Source organism: Panthera leo, chromosome A3 (genome assembly GCF_018350215.1).
Source record: "Panthera leo isolate Ple1 chromosome A3, P.leo_Ple1_pat1.1, whole genome shotgun sequence".
In the NCBI taxonomy this organism is placed as follows: Eukaryota; Metazoa; Chordata; class Mammalia; order Carnivora; family Felidae; genus Panthera; species Panthera leo.
The window spans coordinates 697,000-724,804 of NC_056681.1; the positions used below are offsets into that span (position 1 = coordinate 697,000).

The 27,805-nt window shown below is 59.6% G+C and overlaps 1 protein-coding gene across 5 annotated transcripts; it reads left to right on the plus strand.

Annotated features, from left to right (window-relative positions):
* The first annotated feature begins 945 nt into the window (after positions 1-945).
* On the plus strand, positions 946-24,982 carry GMEB2 (glucocorticoid modulatory element binding protein 2). Of its 5 annotated transcripts, none has more exons than XM_042930420.1 (10): positions 946-988; positions 7,177-7,363; positions 10,733-10,830; positions 11,324-11,454; positions 16,138-16,241; positions 18,603-18,760; positions 20,901-20,972; positions 21,217-21,354; positions 21,556-21,678; positions 22,311-24,982. In XM_042930420.1, exons 2-10 carry the CDS (start codon positions 7,233-7,235, stop codon positions 22,967-22,969), a joined length of 1,614 nt encoding a protein of 537 aa, XP_042786354.1. In that variant the 5' UTR covers positions 946-988; positions 7,177-7,232; the 3' UTR covers positions 22,970-24,982. The 5 variants fall into 5 exon arrangements, with proteins under 5 accessions (XP_042786354.1, XP_042786358.1, XP_042786357.1 ...); XM_042930424.1 differs by having other exon boundaries at positions 11,327-11,454; XM_042930423.1 differs by lacking the exon at positions 946-988 and adding an exon at positions 1,452-1,472.
* Positions 24,983-27,805: the final 2,823 nt, after the last annotated feature.

The following is a 27,805-nucleotide window of genomic DNA, read 5'->3' on the forward strand; positions in this document are numbered from 1 at the left end:
CTGAGGCCTCCCCCTGCGCCTCTCAATCAAACAGCAAGCGTGGTTGTACCTGGCTCCCAAATCAAGGGTACCCCATAAAAACTGAGTAATGCTTACTATCTTCTTACGCTCTGGAAAATGCATGGGCCTTACCTGTAATTAAAAGTAATTAGAGTGAACGCGAGCAATTCTCAGAGCTCCCTAACCCTACATCTGCGTGTGTCTCTTGGCTCAGTGAAAGCTGAGGCCCCGAATTTTAATTAACTTAAATGTAAATGAGGGCGTGTCCAGTGGAGACAGGACAGTGCGGCTGGGGGGGTGGCAGTCGACAGAACACTGTATGGCGCAGCGCGGACTCAGAAAGAATGTTGAAAGCCCCCTTTAAGGGTTACTATGAGAAAGAAAGCCTGGTGATTACAGGATTCCGACTAGACACGCGGGAGGACACAGACGCAAGCTGCTCTTCTGGAGCCCGCCTCCGGACAGGGAGCCTCTCACACGCTTGAGATGACAAGCGGACCTGCACCAGTTCCTGCCACCGTTCGTACACCTTCCCCCCCCCGCCCCCACCCTCCAAAAGGTCTCCCTACGGAATCTTCCCGCCCGGGAGACCCGGGCCCACAGCTGTGTGGGCGGACCCCCTCAGGTGCGCCGGTGGGCGGGACCCGGCGAAGGTGCCGCCGCAGCCGCCCCGCGTCCCGCCTCTGCCACCCTCCGCCCGCCACCCGGCGCACGCGCGGCCGGCCCCGCCGGGCCTTATTTCTCGGTGCTGCACGCCTTCCCGCCGAGCGCCAAATAAGTCTCCGGGCCCGCCCCTGCCCTGCGTGCGCGGCCCCGCCGCCTGCGTCAACTAGGAAGCGCGCGCCCGGGCCGCCGCCGCCGCCGCCGCCGCCGCCGCCGCCGAATCCCCAACAAGGAGCGGAGCCCGCGGCCGCCACCGCCGCCGCCCTCCTGACGCCGCCGCCGCCGCCCGTCCGCCGGCGCCCGCGCAGGCCCGGCCGCGGCCCAGGTAAGCGCCCGCGGCCCCCCCGCGGCGAGGCCTCTCGCTCCGCCGCGCGCCGCCGTCCAGTCAGGGGTCCCTGCGGAGCGTCAGGACGTTACGGCGGGGGGAGGGGAGCGGGGGAGGGGCGGCGGCGCGCGGCGGGCGTCACGGGCGTCACGGGCGTCACGGGCCCGCGTCAGGCGGCGTCGGCGGCGGCGTCCGCCTCCATCTTGCCGGAAGGCGACGGGCGGGCTGCTGGGGGGCGATGGGCATGGCCCTCGGGCTGGGCGCTGACAAACGCCCCCCCCCCCCCACCTCCGGTCCCCGTCCTGTGGGAGCTGTCTGGACGCCCCCCTTTCCCCCGGCCCGGTGGGAGCCGCGGCCACGCGGGTCCCCTCCCCGCTCGGTGGGCGCCGCGGCCACGCGGGCCCCCTCCGCGGCCAGCGTCGGTTGGGAGCCGTGTGGACTCGGTCCCCGCCCCGCGGGCCGTGCCCGTGCGGGCCCGTACTGTGTAGGTGGGGGACCAGCGCCAGTAAAGACCTGTTAACAAAGTTGATTAACTTTGCAATTCACTTGGTTGACTTTTACACGGAGTCCAGGTTCTCTCCGCTAAAGCCTCAAATACAAGTGTCGGTTACATCAGTCTTGCTTTGACGTACAGAAAATTAATAGAGCTTAATTGATAAGCACAATTAATAGAAATTGATGAATTGGGAGATAAGTATACGCCGGGGAAACCATTACCCCATCCTGTCCTTCGCCTCACGGGGTTCCCTCCCATCCTCTTATTTCGTGACGAGAACGTTTAACGCAAGATGTACTTCCTTGGCGAATTTTCCAGTACGTGGTCCGTGTTGACGGCGGGCACCGCGCTGTGCTGTAATGTCTGCACTTGCCGGTGCGCAGCCTGAACTGCTGCTGGCGTGCGTTCCCTCCGCCCGGCCCCCGCTCCCCTGAGTTTTCTGTAGATTCTCAGGGAAGCGGGGTCATGCGGTGTTTGTCCTGTGCCTGGCTTCCCTCACCCAGCGTGTTGGCCTCCAGGTTCATGCGTGTCGTCACTAGATTACAGTCCGCCTACGGACACCACGTTTTCTTTACCCACTCGTCCCTCCGCGGCCCTTTGGTTGTTTCCACGACGCGGCCGCTGTGAACCGTGCTGCTGGGAACATGGGAAGGCAGATTTCCCTGGGAGGCACTGATTTCATTTCCTTTGGATCTGTACCCAGACGTGGATTGTCCGGTCAGGTGGTGGTTCTTAGGAACCCCTGTACTGTTTTCCTCAGTAGCTGCACCGATGTACGTTCCCACCAACAGTGCCTGACGTCCTACTGCAGCGTCTGTTGGTCTTGTTAACGGTGAAATCCATGGATTAAATACAACTGGAACATAACAAGATGAACTAGGCAGACTGCTTGTCCCGGAATTGTTTCTTCATAGGAAGTATCTTAAAATTTTTGGTAAGAGGAGGCAGGGCGTCTGGGTGGCTCAGTTGGTTAAGCGTCCAACTCTTGATTTCGGCTCAGGCCATGATCTCACGGTTCGTGAGTTTGAGCCCTGAGTTGGGCTCCACACTGACAGCTCAGAGCCTGCTAGGGATTCTCTGACTCTTCTCTGTCTGCACCCCCCCCCCCCGAAAAAACAAACATTTAAAAAAAGTTGGGGGAAGACATCCTGGAGGGGGGAGGAATTTGTATATATGCGTACAAGCACGGCAGAGTTTCTATGAATTTAAAACACTACAAAACTACATTCAAGTCTAGGATTTAAAATCACAACCCATTTCATGCCTGAACTGAGAAAGGGGGCCGCCGAGATGCCTTCTCAGAGCCGGAAGACAAATACGTGTGCAGGGGGCCGCACGCTGGCGTGTCTGGCGCAGCCTGGCCGGGTAGGACGGGGACGCTGTGGTTGACGCTGGGGAGCTGTGGTCTGTGACTCCCTGAGGAGGGCAGGTGAGGCCCAGATGCTCCCAGAAAGGCAGGAAGGACCAGAGGGACCGCCTCCATGGAACAAGGCAGCTGAAAATCTGGATTTTTTTTATGTGAACCCCGTGAACTTTGACAAAGTTGGCAACTCATTAAGTTTGGAAACCCTGGGAGAATCCAGCTAATGGCGCCCGAAGGCCACCACGTGTGACCTCAACTGTGTTCTTAGTGGTGTTTTTGTCAAAGGAAAACATTTGTGATCTTGCAGAAGACTCGGGAAGCCAGGTCTGAATCTGATGTCCTGATGTCCTGATGAGACACTAACAGTTTTGTGTCGTTTTTATATATTTATGCTCAAGAATGCTATTTAAAAAAACGTTTCCTCGTATCTTACCTCACAATTAATTGGGGTCTGATTGACACTTCAGGAACCCAGGCCCTGGGAGTAGACCCGGGCTTCCGTCCCAAGTCCACCCGGTGCTAGGGGCTCCGAAGGTCACGCTCACCCTCTGGGGAGGTGCGGTTCCTGTGCTGGGGGCTCGATGACACCCTAGTGCCTGCTCGGTGTCTACCTCCCCGCGTCAAGGACTTGAGCCACATTCTGTGGAGTGACTTCCGGGCGTGTTGTTTTGGAAACTTGATACAGTTGCCACTGGAGAGGCAAGAGCTCAGTCTTGTGCGTTTATGCTGCTTAGTCCTCTGCAAAGTTTGGGAATTTGGGGGAGGACACGGGGTTTGGGGGAGGACACCGACGTGTAGATCGGATTCCTGCCTTTCTGCAGTTTCGGTTGAAGTGTGACTTTTGTGACCCCGTGGAGCTCTCCCAATGAAAGTAGAGGTCCTCGCTTGGTAAGATAGCTAAACCCTGAGAAATTAGCACCAAAGATCGATATTTTAAGTTCAGTTTTAATTAATTGATTGATTAATTAATCAAAGATTTTATTTTTTTAAGTAATCTCTGCACCCACCGCGGAGCTCGAACTCAAAACCTTGAGTTAGAGTCGCACGCGCTCCACCGACTGAGCCACCCAGGCGCCCCTTGAGTACAGTTTTATTTATTTATTTAAAAAAAATTTTTTTTAACGTTTATTTATTTTTTTTGAGACAGAGAGAGACAGAGCATGAATGGGGGAGGGTCAGAGAGAGAGGGAGACACAGAATGTGAAACAGGCTCCAGGCTCTGAGCAGTCAGCACAGAGCCCGACGCGGGGCTCGAACCCACGGACCGTGAGATCGTGACCTGAGCCGAAGTCGGACACTTAACCGACTGAGCCACCCAGGCGCCCCCCTTGAGTACAGTTTTAAAGTAGACTTTTATTCATGTTTGTGTAAAAGATTTGGTTTCAAAGCTGAAATCTAGAACACAGAAGTTATATTTTAGACACGGGGAGGAAGTCTGTTGGTGTCAATGAATTCATTGTGGCAGCTTTCCTGGCTAAAAGGCGTTGTGAAGACGGCCTTCAGGTCCCGTCCCTGGAGACCCTGCCCCAGGACCCCGTGGCACAGCACATCGTCTCCCTCGGAGCCGTGCATGTTTGACGAAGGGTGAACTTACACGGACACATCGGAATCAGGACCGCCGTGGTCTAGGGTTTACGTTAGGTTCACCTCGGTGTCGTACGTGCTGTGAGGTTTTGGCAAATGTATAACGTCATGTAGCCACCGATACAGCGATACAGCGTGTTTTCACTGGCCTCAAGTCCCCCGTGCGTCACCTTTAGCCCTCTCTCCCGCACACCTCTGGCAGCTGCTGATCTTTTCACTGTCTCCCCAGTGTGGCCCTCTCAGACTGGCTTCTTTGGCTTAGCAGCGTGCAGGAAGGTCCTGCGTGTCTTTGTGTGTCTTCATAGCTCATTTGCTTTTACCTCCGAGTAATATTCTGTCGTTCGGAACATAAACCGAACCATGTGTTTCTCCGTTCACCTTTTGAAGGACTCGGTTTTTCACAGCGTGCTTCGAGCAGCATTTCCCCGCTTCAGGTGGGACGGAGAAGCCCCCTACCCCACCATCCCCTCGTGCGTGCTGCGTGTTACTTGTCATGCGCGTCGCGAGTCCCGCCAGACGGCGCGGAGTGTTTGCTTTCGAGCTGTCGTGTAAAGAACGTAGTGTAGTGTGTATTTCCCCAGATAGTCACCGTTTCCGTTGGTCTTTTCTCATTCTCGAAGTTACGGGATTTCTCTGTAGAATTTCCCTTCTGTCTGCAGAACGGCTCCTTTGGAGCAGGTCTCCTCGTGACCAATTCTCTTACGTTTCCTTCAGCTGAAAACGTCTCTGTTTTGCCTTTATTTCTGGAGGATCCTTTCACTCTGGCGGAACCCTGGCGGACAGCTCTCTGCCAGCACGGTGTACGCGCCCCTGCCCGCTGGCCCGTGGCTTTCCGGGAGCGCCCTGTGGCCCCTTGGGTTGCTCTCGACAGGTCGTGCGTCCTTTTTTGCCCGGCTGCTTTTCAAACGTTCTTACTTTGTCTTTGGTTTTCAGCAGTGTGACTGCCATCTGGGCACGGATTTCTTCGAGCTCATCCTGTCGGACATTTGCCGGGCTACTTGAACACGCATGTTTAACCTTTCACTCAACTGGGGAAGCGGTCGGGTGTTATTTCTTCACACCGTCTTTCCAGCTTCACGCTGTTCTCTTCTTTCCTTCTGGGGCTTCCGTGCTGCAGATGCCCAGCTGTCTTCTACGCTTCCACGTTCCCTGGGCTCTGCTCCTTCTGTTTTTCCACCTCGTTCCTGTGGGCCAGCTTGGGTAGTTTCTGTTGGGCTCTGTTCATTTCATTGTTCTGCCTCCGTCTTCTCCTGTCTCTATTCTGATAGTGGGTCCATCCAGCGAGTTTTGTATTTCTGTTGTTATTATGTTTCTAATTCTCAGATCTCCATTTGGCTGTAACTCCTGTCCCTGTGCTGAGACTTCCTATCTTTCTGTTTGTTTCCAGAATATCTGGCTTCATTCCTGAAGCCTGGTGCACCAGCTGCTTTAAAGGCTCTGACGATTCATTTCAGACTGGGCTTTTTTGGATTATTTTTTTCTCTTGAGAATTGGCCAAACTTTCCTGTTTCTTTCTTTTCTTTTTTTTTTTTTTTTTACGTTTATTTATTTTTGAGAGACAGAGAGAGACAGAACACAAGCGAGCAGGGGGCAGAGAGAGAGGGAGACACAGAATCTGAAGCAGGCTCCAGGCTCCGAGCCGTCAGCACAGAGCCCGACGTGGGGCTAGAAGTCACGAACTGCGAGACCATGACCTGAGCTGAAGTCTGATGCTTAACTGACTGAGCCAGCCAGGCGCCCCTCCTGCTTCTTTTTATGTCAGAAAATTTTGGATTGTATCCTGGACGCTCTGAGTCTTGTGTTGTGAGGCTCTGGGTCTTGTTTAACTCAGAGAGAATGTTACATTTCTGTAGCAGCAGGAAAGCGACCTGGTCAGGCTCAGGCTGCAGGTTGTGAGCTCCTTCTGTGGGCAGCGTCCTCACATCAGCTCTGTCTTCAGAGCCTGTGCTGTGCTCTTTGGAGCTGACGTGTAAGTCAGTTCTCGAAACCCTGGGTGTGCCACCTCGGGTCAGGCCCCCTCGCAGACAGGCACCCTTTCCACACCTCCCTACTCTGCACAGCCTCCCCGACACTCTGACCCCAGGGTCCCCTTCCTCCGACCAGAGACCTGTGGCTCTCGTGTGTCCTCAGTGCTGTGAAACCTCAGCACAGGGTCTGCCTTGGGCAAGCGTCAGCATGGGGGCAGGAGGGAAGTGGGGTCCCCCAGCCCTTGGACCAGTGTGCCTCTAGGCCCTCAGCGCTTTAGGAGCTGCTGGGCTACTCGCATCACAGTTTTAGCAGGGACTGGGGCTGGCCTGAAGGCAGAGCCTGTAGCAGCAAAAGTAATAATAAGAGCAAGGCCCTTCTCCCTTTTCTGTCTTGTGTGGGTTTCCCTTCCATTTCTGCAGACTGGAGACTGGACTTGTCCCCAGATACTTACTGTGCGCAGTTCTGGAATGCAGGCTGCCTCTGGACCGGGGCCGGGGGGACTCCCGTCCACAGGAGTCCACTTGGGTCCTGGTCTCCTGGCCTGGCCCCTGCTGTGTGACCGTGGGGTTTTTGGGCCGGCGCGTGCCGGCTCCCTGCATCCTGCTCAGGGATTGTGGCCGTGCTGTTCCTCTGCCCTGGAGGAGCCCTCTTGTTGTCACTTCTGTCCCAAACTAGCGGGCCCGGACCGAAGGGGGGCTCTTGGAGGTGCCGTGAGCTCCGCTGTGCAGACACAGAGACCACCTGAGACCCCGTGCCCTGCCTTGTGGTTTCCTCTAGGGCTCGGGACCCTGGCGAAGGACCGTGTCGGTCCCGGCGTCGTCTCCTGCTGAGCCATGGCAACCCCGGATGTGAGCGTCCACATGGAGGAGGTGGTGGTGGTGACGACGCCGGACACCGCGGTGGATGGCAGCGGCGTGGAGGAGGTGAAGACTGTGCTGGTGACGACCAACCTGGCTCCTCACGGGTGAGACAGGGCCTCTGTCCTTTGAGGGCCGCTCGGGCCCTGGCGGGTGCCTTGGGCATCACGCGAGGGCGGGGGCGTCCGGAGTTTCCCGGACTGACTGCTTCCGAACCGGACTCGCGTGTCAGTGTGAGCAGAGAGTCGGAGGAGAAGCGGAGCCCTCACGTCAGCCAGGAGGCAGGGACAGCGCTTTACCTTTGCCTTTTCCTCCCGCGTCAGCACGGTCACGTGGTTCTCGTTTCTGGAGACGCGGGGTCATGTGGCTCCCGAGCAGGTGGACAGTGGGGACAACTGGGAAGTGTTTTTGCAAAATGAGGTTGAAGAGCCAGTGAGTTTCTTGACCTACCCCACGGAACCGTCTTTTCCTCCTCCTCTCTCGTGGCAGGTGTGCGAAGAGAGTAGCTTGAGGGAGCTGCCTCGTGGGCAGATGGCTCCTGCCTGTGTGCCTTCCGTCACCCCTGCCCCCTCTGGAAGGGCTGACACACAGGAGCAGGTCACCCGGGGGCTGGGGGGGGGCTGGTGGCCCCCTCGTGCCTCCTGCCACAGGGACCCGGGCTGCGGCAGGCCTGCTGTCGGTGTCCGCTCTGCGGTGTGTGACCCGTTCAGACTGCCGTCAGTGCCACGCTGCGGCAGGGGCGACCGTGGCCTTTTCCCTGCCCGACAGAACTTTTGAGAGGAAGGTTCTGGACCCAGGACCTGGCCCGAGCGCCGACTCCCGTCGCTGGCACAGAGGATGCTTGTGTTTCCGTTGCTCTGCACGGCCACCTTACGGACCGGGCCCGGAGACTCTTCCGGCCTCACTCGCGTAGCGTCGGGGCTGAAACCAGACCCGGCCTTTGTCACCCACCGTCCTGCAGATGGGACGGAGGGAGGGCCGGCTCTTGGCGGCTTGCTGGGTTCCGTGTCCAGATACTCAGGGCTTCACCGACAGAGGGTATAACTGTGTCTGGAAGCGCAGGGCCTTCCTGTTGGATTTCCTGCCTACGTTCTCGCGTTTACTCTGGTCAGTGTTTACGTGGTCTGTGTCCCAGCTGCGGGCAGGCGGTGAGGGCAGGTTTCCAGACAGCGACACCACCGCTTCTCGCTTCTCATCCACGTGCCCTGCAGTGACCTGCCCTCCCCAGCAGGAGGCGGCGCCCGAGCCCCCTCCCTTGGATTCAGGACGGCCTGTGTCAGGAGCGGACGCTCACTTGGGGAAGGCTGAGCTGCCTCCCCCGGGGCAGGCGCCCTGGATGCTGTAAGGAGCCCTCACCCACAGCCATTCTCGCCGAGGTGCTCTGGTCCAGGTCAAGCCTGGCTTCGTGTCCCACCCCCCCCCCCCCCCCCATCCAGGGGCCCAGATGACCAAATGGTTGGTCATTTACGGAGGAAAGGAGGGGCCGCATGTGGCTTCTCCCTGGGGGAGGAAACCCCACGCCCCAGCGGAGGCAGGTTTATCTCAAGGGACCTAAAGATATTTCTCTTCTTTTCCTGTGGCAAATTTTACCCTCTACCCTACTGCATGGAAGCCGAGATTCACCCTTGCTGTGTGTTTAGAAAAGGGTGGGGTGAAGGGCCAGTTAACTGCTTTGTGGGCCGGGTGTTTGGGGGAGAGCTTGGGAGTGCCCCTCGCTTAGGGAAGGCCGCTGGGCCTGCCACCCACCCGCCGCTCTGCCCTGGCAACGGGCACGTGGGCCACGCTGGGAAGAAGCGAGTAGCATTTTGTAGATAGCCAGCCATTCCCACGAACATTTGCTCTAAGTGAGGTGGACGTTTTTCAAATGAAATTTGAACGACAAACGCCAATGACTTTGCCAACTAAAGATTCCTGCCCGCGGGGTGTGTGCGGTGGGCAGGCACAGAGCAGGGCACAGTTGGTCGTGGTGGGGGCCGGACGGCTGGGTTTCCCCAGGGTGGCCCCTGTGGGTGGCCTGCTGTATGTGCACGTGGCCCGCGGTGGGCCACCGCTCTGCGTGTGGCACGCCGAGCTCTCCGGGGCTGGCGCTTCCCTGCCTCCCTCTCCTTCCTCGCTCTCTCTGGGGGACGGTCCCGGTTCTCCTGTGTGGAGGGGCCTGCTCCCTGTTTGGATGTTGTCCTTCCTGCTTCCAGACTCTGGCTTGGAAAGACACTTGCCCTGAATTGGTGTGTCCTGGTAGGAGCGCCGGTGTCCCGTCCGTGTGATGCTTCACGTACGAGCCGCTCCTCGTAGGCCCCAGACCACGGACTCTGAGTCTGCTCTCGTCAGCTCTCGTCCTGACCCGGCGGGAGGTGGAGTGAGGTCTCGGAGACGCAGAGTGGCTTTGACTGGGCGCCGTGGGCCGAAAGGGGAGTGGGGGCCCCAGCGTCGGCGTGCTGCTCTCGGGGGGCCTGGCCGGGAACAGGTGCATGTGCAGAGAGGCGGGGAGAGGAGAGCGCAGGGGTGGCCGTCCGACCCTGTGGGAGGAAGGAGGGCTGGGGGCATTTGAGTCAGGAGTGTTGACTGAGACCCTGGGGGGGTGAGAGCGGCCACGTGGGTTCCGGGCCAGGGGAGGGCGCGGGCGTCCGGGAGCCGTTCCCGACGGGGCCCGTGTGTGGAGAAGGGTGTGCACCGCCCTGGAGGGGAGCCCCGTGCAGGCCCCCGGCTGGCTTCCCAGGCCCTGCTGCGCAGGTGGGCCCGGCTCGAGTATGCTGCACGCATACCCCTCGGGTCGGGGTCTCTGCTCCAGCTCGTGGCCTGTTTTCCTCGGATGCCGTCGTGGCAATCTGAGGGTTCCTTAGATAACAGCAGGAAACAAGCTGTCTGTCCTTGCGTCCTTCCCCTGGTTCTCTCTGTAAAAAAAAAAATTGTTCGTGGTGTTTCCCCCCTCCTCCCCACAAAAAGTTTTTATCTGCATTTTTTAAAGGGAAACTTACCTTCCCTTTTATTCCTGGGGTTTTGTATTTGAGAAAATCCTTCACCGCTTTCAAACCATTTAATTCCTTTTCTTCTGCGTTTAACGCTCCCGTGGTTTGCGCTTCCTCGTGCATTTGATCTGCACGCAAGTCGTGTGGTGGAACGTGAGGGCGGCTGTGGGCCACCCTTTTTTCTTTCTTTCTCCCGCGTTTCTTGACAGTTTCTGTAACCGCGTGAAGTCATTAGAATAGAAATAAACAGCTTTATTAAAGGAAGAAGAGGAGATTTAAAATTCCCACTTAGGTGTTATTGCCTCCACAGATGTGCCCTGCCGGTGGCCCCGGGGACACTCGGGGAAATGCCCGCTTGGGGCAGCAGCACAGTGACCGTCACCGCAGGGTCCCTGACCGGTACAGCCACTGCTGAGACCCTGCGGCGCCTCAGGGAAGGGGCGGCGTGCCGGCAGACGGTGCGCCAGGCACGCTGTCTTTGGGGCCAGCTGACGTGTCCCTCCCTCCTAGGGGCGACCTGGCGGAAGACAGTATGGAGACGGAAAATGCAGCGGCGGCTGCCGCGGCCGCGTTCACAGCATCCTCGCAGCTCAAGGAGGCCGTGTTAGGTAGGGAGCCTGCCTTCCCGCCTCTGTGCCCGCAGACGGGTCAGGAGAGGGTTTGCCCGACGACGGTCCTCTGATCGTGAGGGGCCCTCCTGCCCGAGAGTCCTCCCAGCCGTGGGGGGCGGAGGCCCCTGCCGTTGTGACCGGCAGCAAATAGCCAAAGGCCTCAGAAGTCTTCAGAACGGAATCAGTTTCTCTAGAACGATTCCAAGTAAAGCTTGATTTTATTTCCTTAAGTGGCTCTTCAGTTGAACCACACTCGAACATGATTATCTTCACGTTACTATCATAAAATCGCTTTTTGTGACTTTGCCTGAAACTCTAACCCCGGAGGGACTGATGAGTGATGTCGCTGCCCACCTGGGCCTGTCGCAGTCCCCCCCGGACCTTAATGTCTGGTGTTTGTGTGGCGGCTGTTGTGCTTTTGCAGGAGGTACTTTGGAGAGGTTGTAACTGATTTTGTCTTTCCCCTTTCCCTGTCGATGCACCTTGTGAGAAGTGAAGGTGGCTGAAGAGGAGGAGGGCCTGGAGGCTGAAATCGTGTACCCCATTACCTGCGGGGACAGCAGGGCCAACCTGATCTGGAGGAAGTTTGTGTGTCCGGGCATCAATGTGAAGTGTGTTCAGGTGAGGCTCCGATGTAGCCAGGACGCAGACACGTGTGCCAGGCTGCAGGGGAGGGAGGCCCTCGCGGCACAGCAGCCTTGAAGCAAACAAAGGAAGACCCCGCTGGGGTTGGAGGGGCGGGGGCGTGACCCGTGCCGTGTGTGGCACAGAAGGCGGCGGTCCCATATGCTCAGGAGAACAGAGGAGCAGGCATAAGCCCTCGAGGACAGACAGGATTGTTGCTGCGGTCATAGGGGAAACCACCAGGAGGTACTGACTCCTTGTTTCTGTAGCGCAGCCGTGGGGAGAGGCTGGGGAAGTGGCCGTGCTCATGCTGGGGGCGCCACAGTCGCCGAGGGGGGAGCTGTCTTATTGGCAGGTTGAATGAGGTGTGTGCTAAAGCGTCTTCCAGATGCTTCCTCAAGCTGGCACAAATGGATGGAATACTCCAGCCGAGGCACTGAGTAAAGGTGGGGCTGTAGAGGGAGGCAGAGCGTCACTCCAGCTTCGGCCTGCAGAGCCTTGGCCTCACACCGACCGCCTCCGCCCTGTAGGGCCCAGTGCTCCCCTCAGCTGTGTGGGTGGGGGGCAGGGATTGTCCCCTGGAATACTGTTACTTTTCAGGGGTTCTCCCCTCGGTGTTGGGGCAAACCACTAATAACATGCCCCCGGCCCCCCTCTGTCCCTGGGACAGGGACCTCCTGCCCCCCATCTTAGCACTGAGGGAAAGAGGGACCCTCTTGAGGAGCATTCACATTGGGACCATACGGTCTGAAAATTGTAAGCGACTGGCAGCTCCCCCAGGAATCATACAGAAGCAAATGAAAACTCCCTTTTGGAATTTGGAAAAACTTGTCTTTATTGGAGGTTTTGAGTAATTTCAGCGAAGTCTCTGGGGAGGAACAGCTCGCTGAAACAAGTGAAACTGAGTTTGCAGGGAGACAAGCACCCAAGCGAGCATGCCCAGAGACCATGGACAGGCCGGGACCCACAGACACTTCAGGTGTCGGAATTTTGAGACATGGAACATTAAATGAGGTTTAATTTATCTCAAGAAATGGAAGAGAGGCTCGGACATGAGAAAAGCATTAACGTACTTAGAAAAACAAACTAGGAATGAAACAAAATAGAAACTTTAGTGGGTAGCTTTTGCAGCAGATTAGACACAGTTGAAGAGATAATTCGTGAACTGGAAGGTAGGAGTAAGGAAGTTATCCAGAATACAATCCAGATAAATAAAGAGGGAATAGAGTCTCAAGAAAAGTTGATACATCGGTTGAATTCTGGAAGGCGAGAAGAAGGGTCTGAGAGCTTTCACGACAGAAGAAAGATCGCAGTCCACAGTCCAAGAGATTTAACAGATCCCACACTAAATGAATACAAAAAAACAACCAAATTTCAAACAGCTGTGGATGCCAACTCAAAGGCCTGGCTCCATCTGGGACAATTTAACAGCGAGATAATTAATGATAGTCTGAATTATAACTCAAGATAAGAGTCTGTAAGTCTGTATTTATTGCAGTATGTTTTATGGTGTTTATGTCAGATAAATAGAAGCGAAGCCCTCGTGTTGGGATGCCTGCTAACAGACGTGGAAATGGATGGAGCCTCAGCCCCAAGACTGTCTGCCCAGACTGGCTGCTGAGAGCCGGTTAGGGTGTTTGCCAGTCTCAGGATAGCCCCCATCAATTGGGTGCTCACTGTAGAGGAAAAATAGCAACTCCGCACGGGAAGCCTGGCAGGTGGCTCATTCACCAAGTGAGGGGACCTCCATCACAGGGCTCCTGATCGAATGGGCAGTAATTCTCTGGTATTCCCACCAGAAATCCATAACTTGGATCTACTCATGAATAGACAGGAGGGACAGACAGTCCACAAAAAATTCACGTATGTACTTCAGAAATGTCGAGGGCAGGAAGATGAAGGCAGGCTGTTCAGGGAGCAGGTGTGGTGTGACGTCTGGGCAGGGTGGTGCCTTGGGATAAATTGCTACAAAGGCTGTTACTGGGGCAGTTCGTGAACTCTGCGTGTTGCCTGTTGGTTGGATTACAAGTGTGTGTTTGTGTGTGTACGGTTTTTAATGTTTATTTATTTATTTATTTTTTTAACGTTTATTTATTTTTGAGACAGAGAGAAACAGAGCATGAATGGGGGAGGGTCAGAGAGAGAGGGAGACACAGAATCTGAAACAGGATCCAGGCTCTGAGCTGTCAGCACAGAGCCTGACGCGGGGCTCGAACTCACGGACCGCGAGATCATGACCTGAGCCAAAGTCGGATGCTTAACCGACTGAGCCACCCAGGCGCCCCTTAATGTTTATTTTTAAAGAGAGAGAGTGTGCACGCATGAATAGGGGAGGGGCAGGGAGAGAGGGAGAGAGAGAGCATCCCAAGCAGTCTCCGAGCTGTCAGCACAGAGTCCAGCTCGGGGCTTGAACCCACAAACTGTGAGATCATGACCTGAGCCACAACGAGAGCTGGACGCTTAACCGACCAAGCCACCCAGTTAGATACTAAATATTAGTGGCAATTTCCTGATCTGGGGAGTGGTGCTTCCCTAGCAGAACCTTTTTTCTTAGGAAATAGATGCGGAACTCAGAACAAGGACCTGAGCCGACAGTTCCCCCCGCCGACAGTGTGGAGGGGAGTGGACGAGAAGCAGGGGCAGAAAGGTCAGGTGGGGGGGTTGGGGAACCTGGGAGGAGCAGACGCACATTCTTCGTGCTAGTTTTCCGTTTACTCTGTAAGTTCAAAATAATAGCAAAATAAGTCAGAAACCAAAACCTGTTTAGCACAGATAGCATCGTAATGGAACTGCAGACTGAGACACAGAGAAGACCCCAGAAGAGCCGAGAGCAGACGGTTACTCAGGAGCAAGAGTCTGCTGGCGGCCGAGCTCCTGGAAGTCCCCATAGTGGCCGGAGGGCGGTGGCACTGCGTCCTGCGTCCTGCGTGAGGGAGAAGAGCTGCGCATGGCGGAATCATCTTAAAAAACTGGAGGGGACGAAACGTCTGTTTGCGCCGAGATTGCGTTTGCCACGAGCGAGGCTTCGCTGAAGGGTGTCCTGGGAAGTGTGCTTCAGGCAGAAGGAAAGCGACTCCACGTAGGGGTCCTTAGGTGCGAGAGGGTGTGACGAGCGAAGGAAGTAGAGACGTGTGGGTGATCCGAGCACAAGCGTGTCTCCTGCTCTGACGACACGTTGCAGGAAGACCGAAAACAGAGAAAACATGGCTGCCTGGCAGTGGGGCCAGCGGGCTCCTGACTCTGACAGCGCAGGTGGGCGCAGCACCCACCCTCAGAGTGGCGTGCGATCTGCCAACTGGCGGACAAAACTCGGGAAGCCTGCCAGTGCCGGTCAGCCCAGACGGTGGCAGGAGAGGAGCAAAGGCAGGGTGTGGAGGCGAGAGTGGAGGAAAGGCGAGACCCGGGAGAGGTGGACCGGTGGGTGAGGCCAGGGTGGGCCAGAGACCGTGGCCCCAGATGGCGTCGTGTGGGGTGGTGGAGGGGGCAGTGGTGTCCCACCTGGGGAGAGGGCGGAGCTGATGTCAGGCCTGGGGGGAGGGGAGAGAGGGCATCACGCCTGATGGGGGGGCAGAGCTGATGTCACGCCCGGGGGAGGGGGGAGAGGGCATCACGCCTGGTAGGGGGACAGAGGTGGTGTCTTGTCCAGGGGGTGGGAGGCGTCGGGCAGAGGCTCGGCCCAGCCCAGCGTGGGCTTCCTGCCGGCTTGGGCAGCGGCCGAGAGGTATTCTGACTCTGCTGCCTGGGCTCGCAGCCCATCTCCCCGACCGGCTGGGTGAGGGGCCGAGTGGCTTCCTGGACTCGGTGGAAGGAAGTGTGCAGATGCTCCGGAAGTTCAGAGAACCCCTCCCATCGGCAGGGGGCCCCAGGCGGCTTGCACTGGCCGTGACCCCAGTCTGCCCTTAGTCTGCCGGAGATGCTCAGTGCTCTGTGCTCCCAGCAGGATGCGCAGGCTGCTCCCGGCCAGGCCTGAGCCCAGACAGTAGCGGAGGCCCAGCGGCACCTCCGTTTCCACCTCTGCCGACACCCGGTGACCCCCCCCCCCCTCCTGCCTGCTTGTTTCCTGAGTAAATGCAGTTTTATTCTGATTTTTTTGGTTCCAAGAATTGCTTGCTTAACAAGATTGAATAAGATATTTTAGCTTCTCAGGCCACCTGAGCTCCGACCCTGGGTGACACTGGCCCCAGAACCCTGACATTGAAGTGGATGTGTGTGCACCAGTGTGAGGGACATGTGCTCCAGGAGGAGGGTGGGCCGGGGTGGGAGGAGGGCAACAGTTCACACCTCCCCCTGCACCCCGTCTTGTATCATTTTCGTGTCACGCGTGTATACGTTATTACTGGAACAAATCACGCACAAGCGGGTTTGCGGAGTCCCATCCGGAGGGGACTGCCTCTCTGAGCTCTCCTTTGAGGGCCCAGGCCCCCAGCTTCCTCCCCAGGCTCGGGGGCGGCCGGAGGCCAGCTCCCCGCCCCAGCCCCTGAATTGTTCTTTCCCCGCCGGGTCGAGATCGCGGCTGTTGAGACCTAAGTGTCAGACGGAGAGCAAGCCAGCGGCCACGGAGCCACACCACCGCCCTGTCCCCCTGTGCCCGTTGCGGCTGGGCTGTGGCAGAGGGTCGGGCCGGGGAGGTGGGCCACCCCAGGTCGTCCTGACCCTGCTCTGCTGCGCTTCCCTCCACAGTATGACGAGCACGTGATCAGCCCAAAGGAGTTTGTGCACCTGGCTGGCAAGTCCACACTGAAGGACTGGAAGAGGGCCATCCGGATGAACGGCATCATGCTCAGGTGAGGGCCTGCGTGGGGCCGGAGCACAAACCCGCCAGCTGCCTTTCTGCTGCTCTTTTGCTGGTTTTTGAGCTTTTTTTTTTTTAAAGTCTATTCATTTTGAGAGAGAGAGAAAGAGAGAGAGGAAGAGAGAAACAGACTCTGTGCCATTAGCTCAGAGCCCGACACAGGGCTTGAACTCACAAACCCTGAGATCATGACCTGAGCTGAAATCAGGAGTCGGATGCTTAACCGACTGAGCTACCTGGGTGCCCTGGGTTTTGAGCTTTTTAAGCTGAGGCACATTGTAAACAGGATGAGACCCGGCGGTGCCCAGGGACAGCACCGGCCCAATCCCTGCCTGCACGTGGCTTTCAGGCCTGTGGGTTTGTTGTGTCAGTTTGCTGTCCCCGCACCGCCTCCCTGTGTGCTGCCATGACAGAGGAGGTACTCCTGTGTCTCTGGGCACGCTTGATCAGGGGCCTGTGTCTCTGACCCGTGGTTCATGTCCGTCTGGCCGATCGTCCCTTGCTGGCCTGGCCGGCCTGCCTCCAGGGATCCCGTCTAGACCACACCTGAGTTCGGGGGCCACGTGTCGGTCTTCGTGTAGCTCCCTGACCTTTCCTGTCATTGGATGAGGTTGTGCTGGGTCGGCACCCGTGCCTGCCTGTCGATGGCGGTGTGCTCTTGGTCAGGTCTCCCTTGCTCCTAGACCTCCTTTTCCCTTTAGGGTTAATCAGGAATCTGGAGGAGGGTTTGGGCTGGCTCTCCGCTCCTTCAGTGACATCGAGTCCCAGAAAGGAGAGGATTGGAGTTTGTGCCTCAGTCCCCCAAGGGGCCTTTTGCTCGTTTGTGTGGGCCAGTTCTCAGGCAGCTGCGAGGCCAGTGCCCGCTCTGCCGGCCACCCTGGGTGTGTGTGACCCGTCCCCAATGGACTTCTGTCCCCTGCCTGTCACCATGAAACGGGAATGGTGGTGCCCCTTCTCAGAACCCTGAGGACAGAGTCTAGGCTGTAAGTTTGTCCCCCAAGAATGTAGATCCCCAGTATTCGTGTTTCCTATTTCCTGCTTGGGCGGTAACAAACTCACCCCGCCTGATGGGGCCAAGGCCACCTCTGCTGGCTGTTCCCACCCCCACCTGTGCTCGCCACACAGCCCCTCCTGTCTGGGGGCCGCTGCTGTCTGGGACAGTGTCTGGGATAGCTGGACTGGGTCACTCTGCTGCTGAAGGGGCTGCTCGCCTTCACGTGTTTACTCTCGGGGAGAAGCTGTGTCAGCTGTGTTTGCTGCCATGGGACTGCCTGTAGCCTCTGCTGAGTCCTGGACCGCCGCCCTGTTCAGTCTGCCCGGGAACCACCGTCCGGGCGGCCAGAGACCCAGTGGGCCTGCCGCTTCGCACCCTTGCACTTGGCCCCGGGTCCCTTCCTTCAGCGCTCATGACTCTCCTCTACACCCTGTCCATTGAGCGAGCCCCTGACTTTCTAGAAAGCATCGCGGTGGCCCAGCTGTGAGAAGGCCACGGGCTATTTCCTTGGAAGAGGCCCCGGGGGGAGGTGCGCCCTGGGTCATCTGCAAGCCTTGAAGTCAGGCACGCTGTCAAAGGCCCAGCAGTGCAGAGGTCCCGTGGAGGCACCTCACCCTCTCACAGGTTGAGGCGGGTGAGTCGAGACATCCCCAAACTTAAACCCAGGCCCTTCAGAGAGGCCGTAGTAAGGGCCTCCCTGGGACGGCTGTCCCTGGCAGGTGGGGGACATACTGTGCTCTCCTGAGAAAACCGAGGCTGGGGAGGGAGCTGCCTCGAGTGCGCAGCGAGAAGCCAGAGGTGCTCACACCGCCCTGCCCCGTTGTGCGTGCACGGGGCCGGGCCGCTCCTGAGCATCTCTTCTGCCTCACGGTCACCTTGTGGGTGCACTGTCAGCACTTTTGGTAGCCGTGGGTGCTGCCCCGGGGCCAGTGGGCAGCGGAACATCCCTGGAGGGCCCAGCCCCACCCTGCTTGAGTGGGCATCTCCGGGATGCCTGCCTGCGGGGCCCTCCTCTCTCTTCCTGGGCACCAGGCAGCAGGGTGGCGGTCCCCACGGACCTTCCACTTCTGCGGCAGGCAGTCCCCACGCTGGCTAACAGAATTTTGGCTGGAGGGTGTCGGAGAGGCCTGTCTGGAGCCTCAGTGGCGCCTACCGCCCACCTGGTGGGGGCGTGTCCTCAGTTGGCCAGTTTGCCTGCCCCTCCTGGGACCTGCCCCCGGGCCGAGCTTTCGCTTCCTTGCCTCCAGGACCTGAGGACACTTGAGCCGGGTCAAGGGACATCAGTGAGGTCCCCTTCGGGTCCAGCCGCACACTTGGAGCCCTGGCCGCGTCCTCAGTCTCTGGTCTCCTTTGCCACAGGAAGATCATGGACTCCGGGGAGCTGGACTTCTATCAGCACGACAAGGTCTGCTCCAACACCTGCCGCAGCACCAAGATCGACCTCTCGGGCGCCCGCGTGTCACTGAGCAGCCCCACCTCCGCCGAGTACATTCCACTCACACCCGCCACGGCCGATGGTACGCACTGGCACAGAGGCTTTGTTCTGTTCTTTCTCTTTTTTATGTTTGACTTTGGAGAAAGAACGAGCAGGGGAGGGGCAGAGACAGAGGGAGAGAGAACCCCAGGCAGGCTCTGTGCTGTCCATGCAGCCTGATGCGGGGCTCTAGCTCATGAACTGCGAGATCGTGACCTCAGCCAAAACCAAGAGTCAGACGCTCAACCTACTGGGCCAGCCAGGTGCCCCTCAGAGGCTTTGTTCTTGCCGGTGATTTGATCCAGTCCCACTCCGGCCGTCCCACGGAGGTGGGCCTCTGCACACCCGCTCCTGGGCAGGGCAGCCTGGCCTTCCCCTCCCCAGCTCGGCTAGTCCCTCCGGGCCCACGCTGTCAGCACCGCCCCCTTCCTCCCTGAGAGAGGCTAGCTGAGTTGCCCTTTTCGTTGACAAGATTCAGGTACTTTTTCTTGTTCAGCCATCTTCGTTATAAAATACGATGACTCACTTGTGGAAAAGCCTGTGAAGTACAGTAGCACAGGTGTCCAGTGCCCGTCACCAGCCCCGACCGGTTCAGGGGTGCCCCCACGTGGCCGGCCCAGCCTCCCGCCTCACCCCCCGGGGCTGCACAGCCCGTAGCCTCTGGCACTCTGCTCACGTGCGTGTTTCCCGCAACTTGGGTCTTGACTGATGTGTCCGTGACCTTCCACGTTGACGCCTGCAGCTGTGCCCTGTGGATGGACTAAGTATTCGCTGGAGGCCTTCTAGCTGTTGGGAAGAAATTGTTTTTGATGCTGAAGTTAGAGTGAATTAGGTCCCTAGTCCCCTGTGCTGTGGCCTGGTGAGAATTGCCTGGGGTTGCCCCTCCAGTGAGGTCACCTGCCTTGTCCCTACCTTGTCTCTCTACGGGGTCGGGCTGTGTGTGCTGCCTTGTGGCCAGGGGCCGTCCTCGTCGCCAGACAAGACGGTGGCCCGTTGAGGGATGTTGGGAGCACGGTGGGAGAGGCCCGGGGCGATGGTGAGGCTGTTGTTGACTCCCGACGGGCTGGCCAGACTGCAGAGCCCTTCCTGGCAGCTCCAGGAACACGTCGGTGCTGGTGGTCAGAGGCTCCGGTGGCTCCGGTTTGCAACGATGTGGGGCCTCGGGTCTTCAGCTTTTTTCTGGGCACAGCCCCAGGCTGGGCCCGGTCTGGCTTCTCGGATAGCACGGTGCAGCGTGGGGATGGCCTGAGTCCCAGCCCAGCCCTCTCCCCACTGCTGGTGGGCCAGTAGCTCTCACGAGAATAGGGCTGCTACGAGGCGGTGGGGTTGTGGGTCCAGACGGTCTGCTCTGCCTCATGAAAGTCAGCCAGGGTGAGCGATCTCGTCTCCAGGAAAGGACCAGGCTCTGAGCGCTCCAGGCAAAACCACAGTGTCCCGGGCAGGCAACGTCGGGTTTAGTTGAGATTTAGCTCTTTGAACCCTGTCATCGCCTGACGGTTGACACAGGCCCGTCTGTGGCTCTTTGTGACTCACCCACGTGGTGGTTTGTTCAGCCTGAGCCAGCGGTGTGATTAGTCAAAGATTGTGTATCATCCAGACTGTGGAAAAGATCCATTTATGCCCCAAATTATTCTAAGCATGTGATATTCCCTAGCGGGACATCTTTGTTGGTCGTAGAAGAGGCCTGCGTGAGGCTGGGGAGCTGACGCAGCCTCGGCCTTAGGCCACAGGTCTGTGTGAAGCCAGGCCTCTGTCACAGGCAGCCCCACGCGGCCAAGCGCCAGCTGTGTGCGCAGCTGTGCGGGCCCCAGAACCGAACCAGAGGGTGCGCCAGTGTGGGCGGCGCAGGTCCCTCTCAAAATCCCACGTCTCCTGACCCAGGGAGGTGCAGGGCCGTGTCGAGGGCCTTGGGGGTGCTGGTAAGGGCGTAAATGCCGCCAGAAGAGCAGAATGTGGGCAGTCGCGGAAGCTGGCGATGGGGTCAGGGAGGCTTACTTAGCTCTTTCTTGGTCGTGTGCGTTTGGAGACATCCGCGATTAAGAAGTTTAACAGGCAGGTACACGTGTTTGCGGATTCTGTGAAAATTGGTGCGAGGGGGAGATTCAGAGCTGGCGTTTCGATGGCGGGTTGGGAGGGCCTCTCGTTGTCAGGCAAGGCTCACTGTGGCTCCGTCTGGGTTGCAGTGAACGGGTCTCCCGCTACCATCACCATAGAGACCTGTGAGGACCCCGGTGACTGGACCACGGCCATCGCAGGTACGGGTCCTGCTCGGCAGGCGGGCTCCTGGTGGGTGGCAGTGTGGGGGCGGCGGCGCATGCAGGGCAGCCCTGGGAGGGGTGCAGGTGGGCTGGAGGGCCTCCTGGAGGAGGCGCCGGTGTGGAGCTCAGAGCACTGCCTGCAGGGCCTCGGCCCCTGATCCGCAGCTCTCTGCCCCTGCTTGTGGTTAGAGGCCCGCAGGGGCTGCTCTGTGCGTTCTTCTGAGCCCTCCGCCCCCCACAGATGACACATTTTCCTTCTGGCGAGGGCTCAAGGATGCTGGTCTGCTGGATGAGGTCATCCATGAGTTCCACCAGGAGCTGATGGAGACCATGAAGGGCCTGCAGCAGCGGGTCCAGGACCCTCCCCTGCAGCTCCGAGGTAAGGGGCTTGTGTCTGCCTGGCATCTTCCACTCTGCGGGGGTGGGGGGAGGGCAGTGCTTGGTGGCCTCAGGGTACCAGATTTGCAGCCTGCCCCCGCTTCACCGTGGTTGGGCATCTGGTGTGGGACGCCGTGTGTCCCTGGGACTCCTCTGTCAGGCCAGGCCCCGTTCTCAGCGTGTGCTCGCCCTGCCCTTTAAGATGCCGTCCTCCTCAACAACATCGTGCAGAACTTTGGCATGCTGGACCTGGTGAAGAAGGTGCTGGCCAGCCACAAGTGCCAGATGGACCGCTCCCGGGAGCAGTACGCCCGGGACCTGGCAGGTGCGTCCCGTGGCCGCCCGGCCATCCCTAGCCCCAGATAGGGACTGTGGGAGAGCCCGAGAGCCTGAGGCAGAGCCGGGGAGTCGGGAAAGACCAGCAGAGCCTCGCGCTGTCATGCAGGGAAGCCGTGACGCGGGGCCGGAGCGTGTGGAATTCAACACCCGGCTATTTACGGGGAGAACTAGGCGGGGGAGCGGTGATTAAGAGTCACCTCTGACATTTGTGCCTGTCTTTCCGGGTCTCCCTCGGCGTCTACACTTGGGGAGCTTATGTGTGGGTGTTGACCTGCTTTTTATCCTACCGTGTCACAAGACCTTTCGCGCAGAGATTACGAAGTTTGGAGGGTTAGGATGGGGAAGGTCTGTCCCCTCGTCCGGCAGCTCGGAGGGGCAGTCAGTGGAGGCCCCACAGAGAATGTCACTGTGGGAGGCGGGGTGGGGTGGGGCAGGGACAGAGCATCACTGTGGTGTCCGCACAGGCCCCTGGTCAGGGTGTGTGTGGTCTGACACTCTGTTCCCTCCCTGTCCCTGCTCTGCGTACCGTGTCCCTGCAGTGATGCTCCCATCCCCCCGTTAGGCTTGCCGCCCCCCCCCCCATCCCCACGGTGACGCTCTGTCCCTGTCCTCCCGCAGCCCTGGAACAGCAGTGTGATGAGCACCGACGTCGAGCCAAGGAACTCAAGCACAAATCTCAGCACCTCAGCAACGTGCTTATGACACTCACGCCCGTCTCCCTGCCGCCCCCCGCGAAGCGGCCGCGTCTCGCGAGGGCCACGTCCGGGCCGGCCGCCATCGCCTCGCAGGTGCTCACCCAGTCTGCCCAGATCGCCCTCAGCCCCGGCGTGCCAGTCTCCCAGCTGACCGGCGTGCCGCTCGGCAAAGTAGTGTCCGCCCTGCCGTCCCCTGCGCTGGGCAAGGGGCCCACGCAGGCTGCTCCCGCCGGCTCGCCAGCCTCGCCGCTGCTCGGGGGCTACACGGTGCTGGCCTCGTCGGGTGCCACCTTCCCCAGCACGGTGGAGATCCACCCGGACGCGTCCAGCCTCACGGTCCTGAGCACGGCCGCCATGCAGGACGGCAGCACTGTGGTCAAGGTGGTGAGCCCCCTACAGCTGCTCACCCTGCCCGGCCTGGGCCCCACCCTGCAGAACGTGGCCCAGGTGTCGCCCGGGGGCAGCACCATCGTGACAGTGCCCACAGGGGCCGTCGAGAGCGCCGTGGCCGCCTCAGGCCCCGAGGAGCACACTGCCACCATCGAGGTGGCCGCCATGGCGGAAGGCCGTGAGCACAAGTAGACGTGGGTGGAGGACGAGGCCCGCCGTGGGCACAGGGCCAGCCGCCTCTCCTCAGGCCGCGGCCGGGCGGGAGCACGGTGCCGGCGCCCTGCGGGCCACGTCGGGCTGAACCAAAGAGAGGAAACACCAAAACAGACGGCGAGAAAAAGGGATCGAACACAACAGACCTGTGCGGTCAGCCCTCCGCTCGGAGCCTCCTCCCCCTTCTTTCTTGGGAAATACATTTTTCCATCTGTTGCTTGTTGATACTGTTGACACGTCAGGCCTGATGAGGAGCCGGTCAGAGAGGATGAGGAGGCAGAGCCGGGGAGTGGGGTGCGGACTCTGTGGGTGCGAGGGGCCCCTGGGTGGGCCGGAGCCGGCTGGGGGAGGGGGTGTCGCTAACACATGTCTTGGGAACCGTCCCCAAGTGTGGAAACCCATGGATCCTATGGATTTGGTTTCTTCCCACAGTTTTCTGTAGGTTTAGTGTGGCCTGGCACCCTGTCCCCCTGTCTCCGGGACGGCGTGGGTGCTGCTGCGGGTCTGCGCGTGGCCCCGGTCTCGGGGTGGGGGGTGGGGGGGCTGGGACTGGAGTGTGGACCCAGGGCCCTGACAGCTTGAGTTTGCCATCTGCCTTGGGGTGAGAACGGGGCAGTACCCCCACCTCCCTCTGCCCGGCAGGTGCTCAGCACCAGGGGCCGTTGCACACGCACTGTGGGTGTTTTTAAGTGAATTGTTTAGTAGGCTTCTTGCAAGAGTCAAATTTATAGCATTTTCAAACTAAACAATGCTGAGTGCCTAGGCTTCCCGAGTTCGCTCTGGGTTCCAGAGTGTTTTGTACAGGACCATAGGGATGGCCCGCGGGCGACTGTGCTCGTGGTTCCTGCTGTGAGCTGTCAGCACCAGCAGGCCCACCCCAGGGGAGTGTGACGGTGGCTGTGCCCCTGGGGCTTTGGTCCCTGGGGCGGGGGGGGGGGGGGAGGGTGGTAGGCTGCAAACAGAATAAGTCAGGGGCGGAGGAAGATTTGTGGGGGCTTAGTATCGACCCCTGTGCTCAGTCCGCTGGTGGGGCCACCGTGACAGCTTGGCCCCTGGGCTCCCTGGGACTCCCTGGCCCCCTGCTGGCTGACACTGGTGCCTGAGGGCACTTGGGAGGCCCAGACTGCCCACGGGCACGGCCACGGCCGCCATGGGCTGTCAGCAGGTCTGTTTGAGACCCAGGAGGAGGACCAGGCAGGGGTCCCCTGGAGGCCTGGCGCCCTCTCCATCAGGGCCCCACGGCAGGCCCGAGCCTTCAAGTGGCAGGTTCCCGTGCCCCCCCTGCCCCCCAACCCTCCAGATCTTTTGCCTGCTGAAGACCCTTCCTTCTCTAGGGGAAGGCAGGGGGGAACTCCAGAGACAAGCCACTGCCCCACTTTGTGCTTTGAAGGGAACTGGGTTGTTTGTCCGTCCTTCCATCTGTCAGGTGCCCCAGAACTACCTGAGCGGGTCTTGGCCCCCGAGTCAAGCCACTGGGGTGGTCTTTTTCCGTTTTCTTTCTGTTGCGAACTAGTTTGTTGTTGTCATGGGTCAGCTGGTGTCTACACTCCTCTCCACTGAGTCCTGACGCCTTCGGCAGTGTGACCCCGCGGGTGTGGGCACAGCCCAGCTAGTCCTGCCCGTCTGCACCAGCTCAGACCATACAGGAAACTATGTGGCTGATAAGACCACAGTTTGCTCTTGGAGCCTTTGTCAAAGTCGGGCGCACCCGCCCCCTTTGAAGCTGCCACCCCTGCTCTCAGACCACAGGGCACTGGAGGGAAGTTCACACCAGAGCTTCAGAAATGACCGCAGCCCCTCCCCCTGCCTGGCACCTGTGCCACCCCGGGAGGGTGCGAGCGCGCCTCCCAGTCCCCTGGGGCCAGAACCGCAGGCTGCTTCTGGGGGGCAGGGTCGGTGCCTGGGGCAGGGAAGCATCCGGGTTCTACTTTGTACGTTGTTTTGCAAGTATCTGCTTGGTACTTTGATTTAAAGTAAAAACATTTTTCGTAATTTGTGTCCGACTCTTACGATGCGGGTCAAGTTCGCGCAGGCGTGTGCCCACTGCAGACGGCGCACTCGGCCTGCCGCCTGCTTTTGAGAGGGTGGTCTGGGGGCCCTCCCCGTCGCCCCACCCTCCCCGTGCAGTTTACTGGAGGCCAAGGGGCGTGATGATGTCCTTGAGCGGTGGGTGGGCCGCGGACAGTGGCGCACATCCACACGCCCAAAGGCGGTCAGGTTCACCTCATGGTGTCGCTGCGGCAGCCCCCCTGCCCGGGCCTCGGGGTCCTGCATGGGAGGGGTTCCCGAGGTGAGAGTTCGGGGCCACCACGCTGAAGTGGACCCGCCTGACCCCTGCTTTCACGTGGGGGAAGGTGGAGCCAGGAGAGGGTGGCAGGGCCGGGGTGTGGACCGAGCTCCCTGGCCCTGGTCGGGCGCTCCGGCCGGGCAGCTGGGGACGTTTGCTGGGAGAGGGAGGGCCCGTGCGGGCTCCCCAGGAGCGAGGCGTTCTCCGCAGTCGTCTGTGGGGTCTGCTGTCCTTGGTTTCTTGCCCTCCACCGCCCTTCCTAGGGGTCCCTTGACCACCAGGCCTCCCGCTACAGATGCTTTGAAGGCTCCCCACTCCTCTCAGGAGGAGCCCGTCCCGTCATGCCCAGGGCTCCTCCGCGCCCTCGTTGGTGGAGAGGCGTGGGGCGCGGGGGTCTCTGCAGTGGCCCGCTTCCAGGGAGACCGCAGGAGCACTGCGAGCCCAGAAGGGCAGTCCTCGGTTGTGGAGTTGCCAGTGTGGGAGCCCGCCCCGGGGACATCCGCTAATTGGGCGTGGTGGAGCTTGGGGCTCCTGCTTGTGGATCTGTGTCCCGTGGCCTGTGACCCGCCCGGACAAGAAGTGTCAGAGTGAAAGTTGTCACGGGGATACTAGTGAGAGGCACGGCCGTCTCCACGGGCAGAGAGGACGAGAGGGGGTCCGGGCGGTGTCCGTGCTCAGGTGGCCTGGAGAGCCCATTGCTGGAAAGTGGGCGGTAGGAAAGCATCTCAGGGGTGGGGTCTCGGGAGGCTCGCCTGAGCAGATGTGAGGTGTGCCTGCAGACACCCCATGAGAAGGGGCCCCAGTGAGCCGGACGGGCGGCGGGTACACCCGTCAGCTCCTGATGTGCGGCACAGAGACGCGCCCCACCCCTCAGAAGGGTGGGTGTCCGGTGGGGACCCTCTGCCCCCAGCGCCCGGAGCAGGGGGAGCGAGGGCCCCGACTTGCAGAGCACGGTTTCTGCGTCCAGAGTTCCCGCATGTACTGGGGGGTCGCACGGAACGAGCCCCGCTTGGCTTCTCTGGCTCAGTGTGGGTGTGGGAGGCCCACCATGCACGTGCACTGGCTCCCCACGCCCCGGGAGGAGGGAGGGCTGCCGGGGAGCAGGACCCGGTGCCGGGCCCTGGCGGGGTGGGGGGGTGGGGGGGTGTGGGGGGAGGGGTCGCGGCCAGAGAGGGTGGGACTTGGGCGACAGGGGTCTGTGGAGCTGAGGGCGGCTCCCACTGCAGGCTCAAGGCGGGCCCTTCTGACTCAGCTTGTACCCTCCCGGGGTCGCGGGGCGCCCTCCCTTCTGTGATCCCTGCAAGCATATTGTAGAGGGTCAGAGGGCACGAGTGCAGCCTCTTGGCACAGCCGGTGGGGCGGACAGAGGGCCCCCTCCTCCCTTCCTGGGGGCTGGCTGAGGGTCCACTGGGAATGTAGTGCCGCCCTCCGACCCGGACCGGAGAGGGCGCCGCCGGCACGCGCGTGCCTCCACGTGTATTTACTAAGCGTCTTCTGGGCCTCGAGCCCCGAGTTACACATCAGGGGTAGCCGGCAGAAGAACTCGGGGACCGGGAAGAGTGATGTGTAGGCGGTAGGCGCTCTCCAAATGAGTGTCGGATATCCAGGTGCCAAGTGTCCTTCAGGGAGCAGGGCCGCTGGGCTGGGCCTCCCATCCTGTGTCCAGGGCCTGCCCCGTGGCTCGAGAACCTGGGCCTCCGCTCTCCTGCAGCCATCCTCTCCCAAATGTCCCCCAGGCCTCCCTCCCCGGGCTTCCTGTCAGGTGGGGCACCGCACTCCTCCAGGGGCTGGAAATGAGCCGGGCCGGGCCCTGGGCTCTCCCTCCAGAGAGCCCCTCCTCTTCCCCGCTCGTGGGGCACCCTGCCGGGCAGGCACAGTGTTGTCACAGGTTGCTGAGGCCACCCTCGGACTGGCCTCCTGCTCTACCTGTCTAAGCTACCGCCCTGAGTGAGACCTAAATCAGATGAGCCTCGCTCCCCAAGGCCCTCTACCTCTATCTTGCCTCTCCGCGGGGACCAGAGGCCTGAACCCTTGACTCTCTGGACCTCTGCTCTGGAACCACATCCGTTCTTGAAAATGGCCATGTGTGCCTGAGGACAAAATGCGCATTTTCTCTTGGCCAAATGTGTTTCTCTATTGGATCAAGTTCATTCATTGTGTTGTGGAGCATCGCTGTCTTTTTATTTATTTTTCTGTCCGCTTGATTTGTCCCCTTCTTGAGAGAGGTGAGTTACAACCCCACTTTTAAACGGTGAACTTGTTTGACACACTTAAAATATTTATTATTAATATTTATTTTCAGAGTGGCTTTAGGTTCACAGCAAAATTGAGTGCGAGTGCAGAGATTTCGTACATGCCCCCTGCCCCCACCCAGCCAATGAACCTGCACTGACAGCTCATTGCCTGAGTCCACGGTTCACGGTGGGGTCGCTCTCCGTGTCGTAGCTTCGGTGCACTTGGACGCATGTATAAGGCGCCCCCATCGCAGTGTCTCGCTGGGCGTTTCCACTGCCCTGAAACCCTCTGAG

What these genes read in the sequence shown, in the direction of transcription:
- GMEB2 (XM_042930420.1), top strand. Translation starts at nt 7,233, where the DNA reads ATGGCAACCCCGGATGTGAGCGTCCACATGGAGGAGGTGGTGGTGGTG. An exon ending in ATGAACGGCATCATGCTCAG is followed by an intron (nt 16,242 to 18,602) that starts GTGAGGGCCTGC and finishes CCTTTGCCACAG; the next exon opens with GAAGATCATGGACTCCGGGG. An exon ending in CTGGACCACGGCCATCGCAG is followed by an intron (nt 20,973 to 21,216) that starts GTACGGGTCCTG and finishes CGCCCCCCACAG; the next exon opens with ATGACACATTTTCCTTCTGG.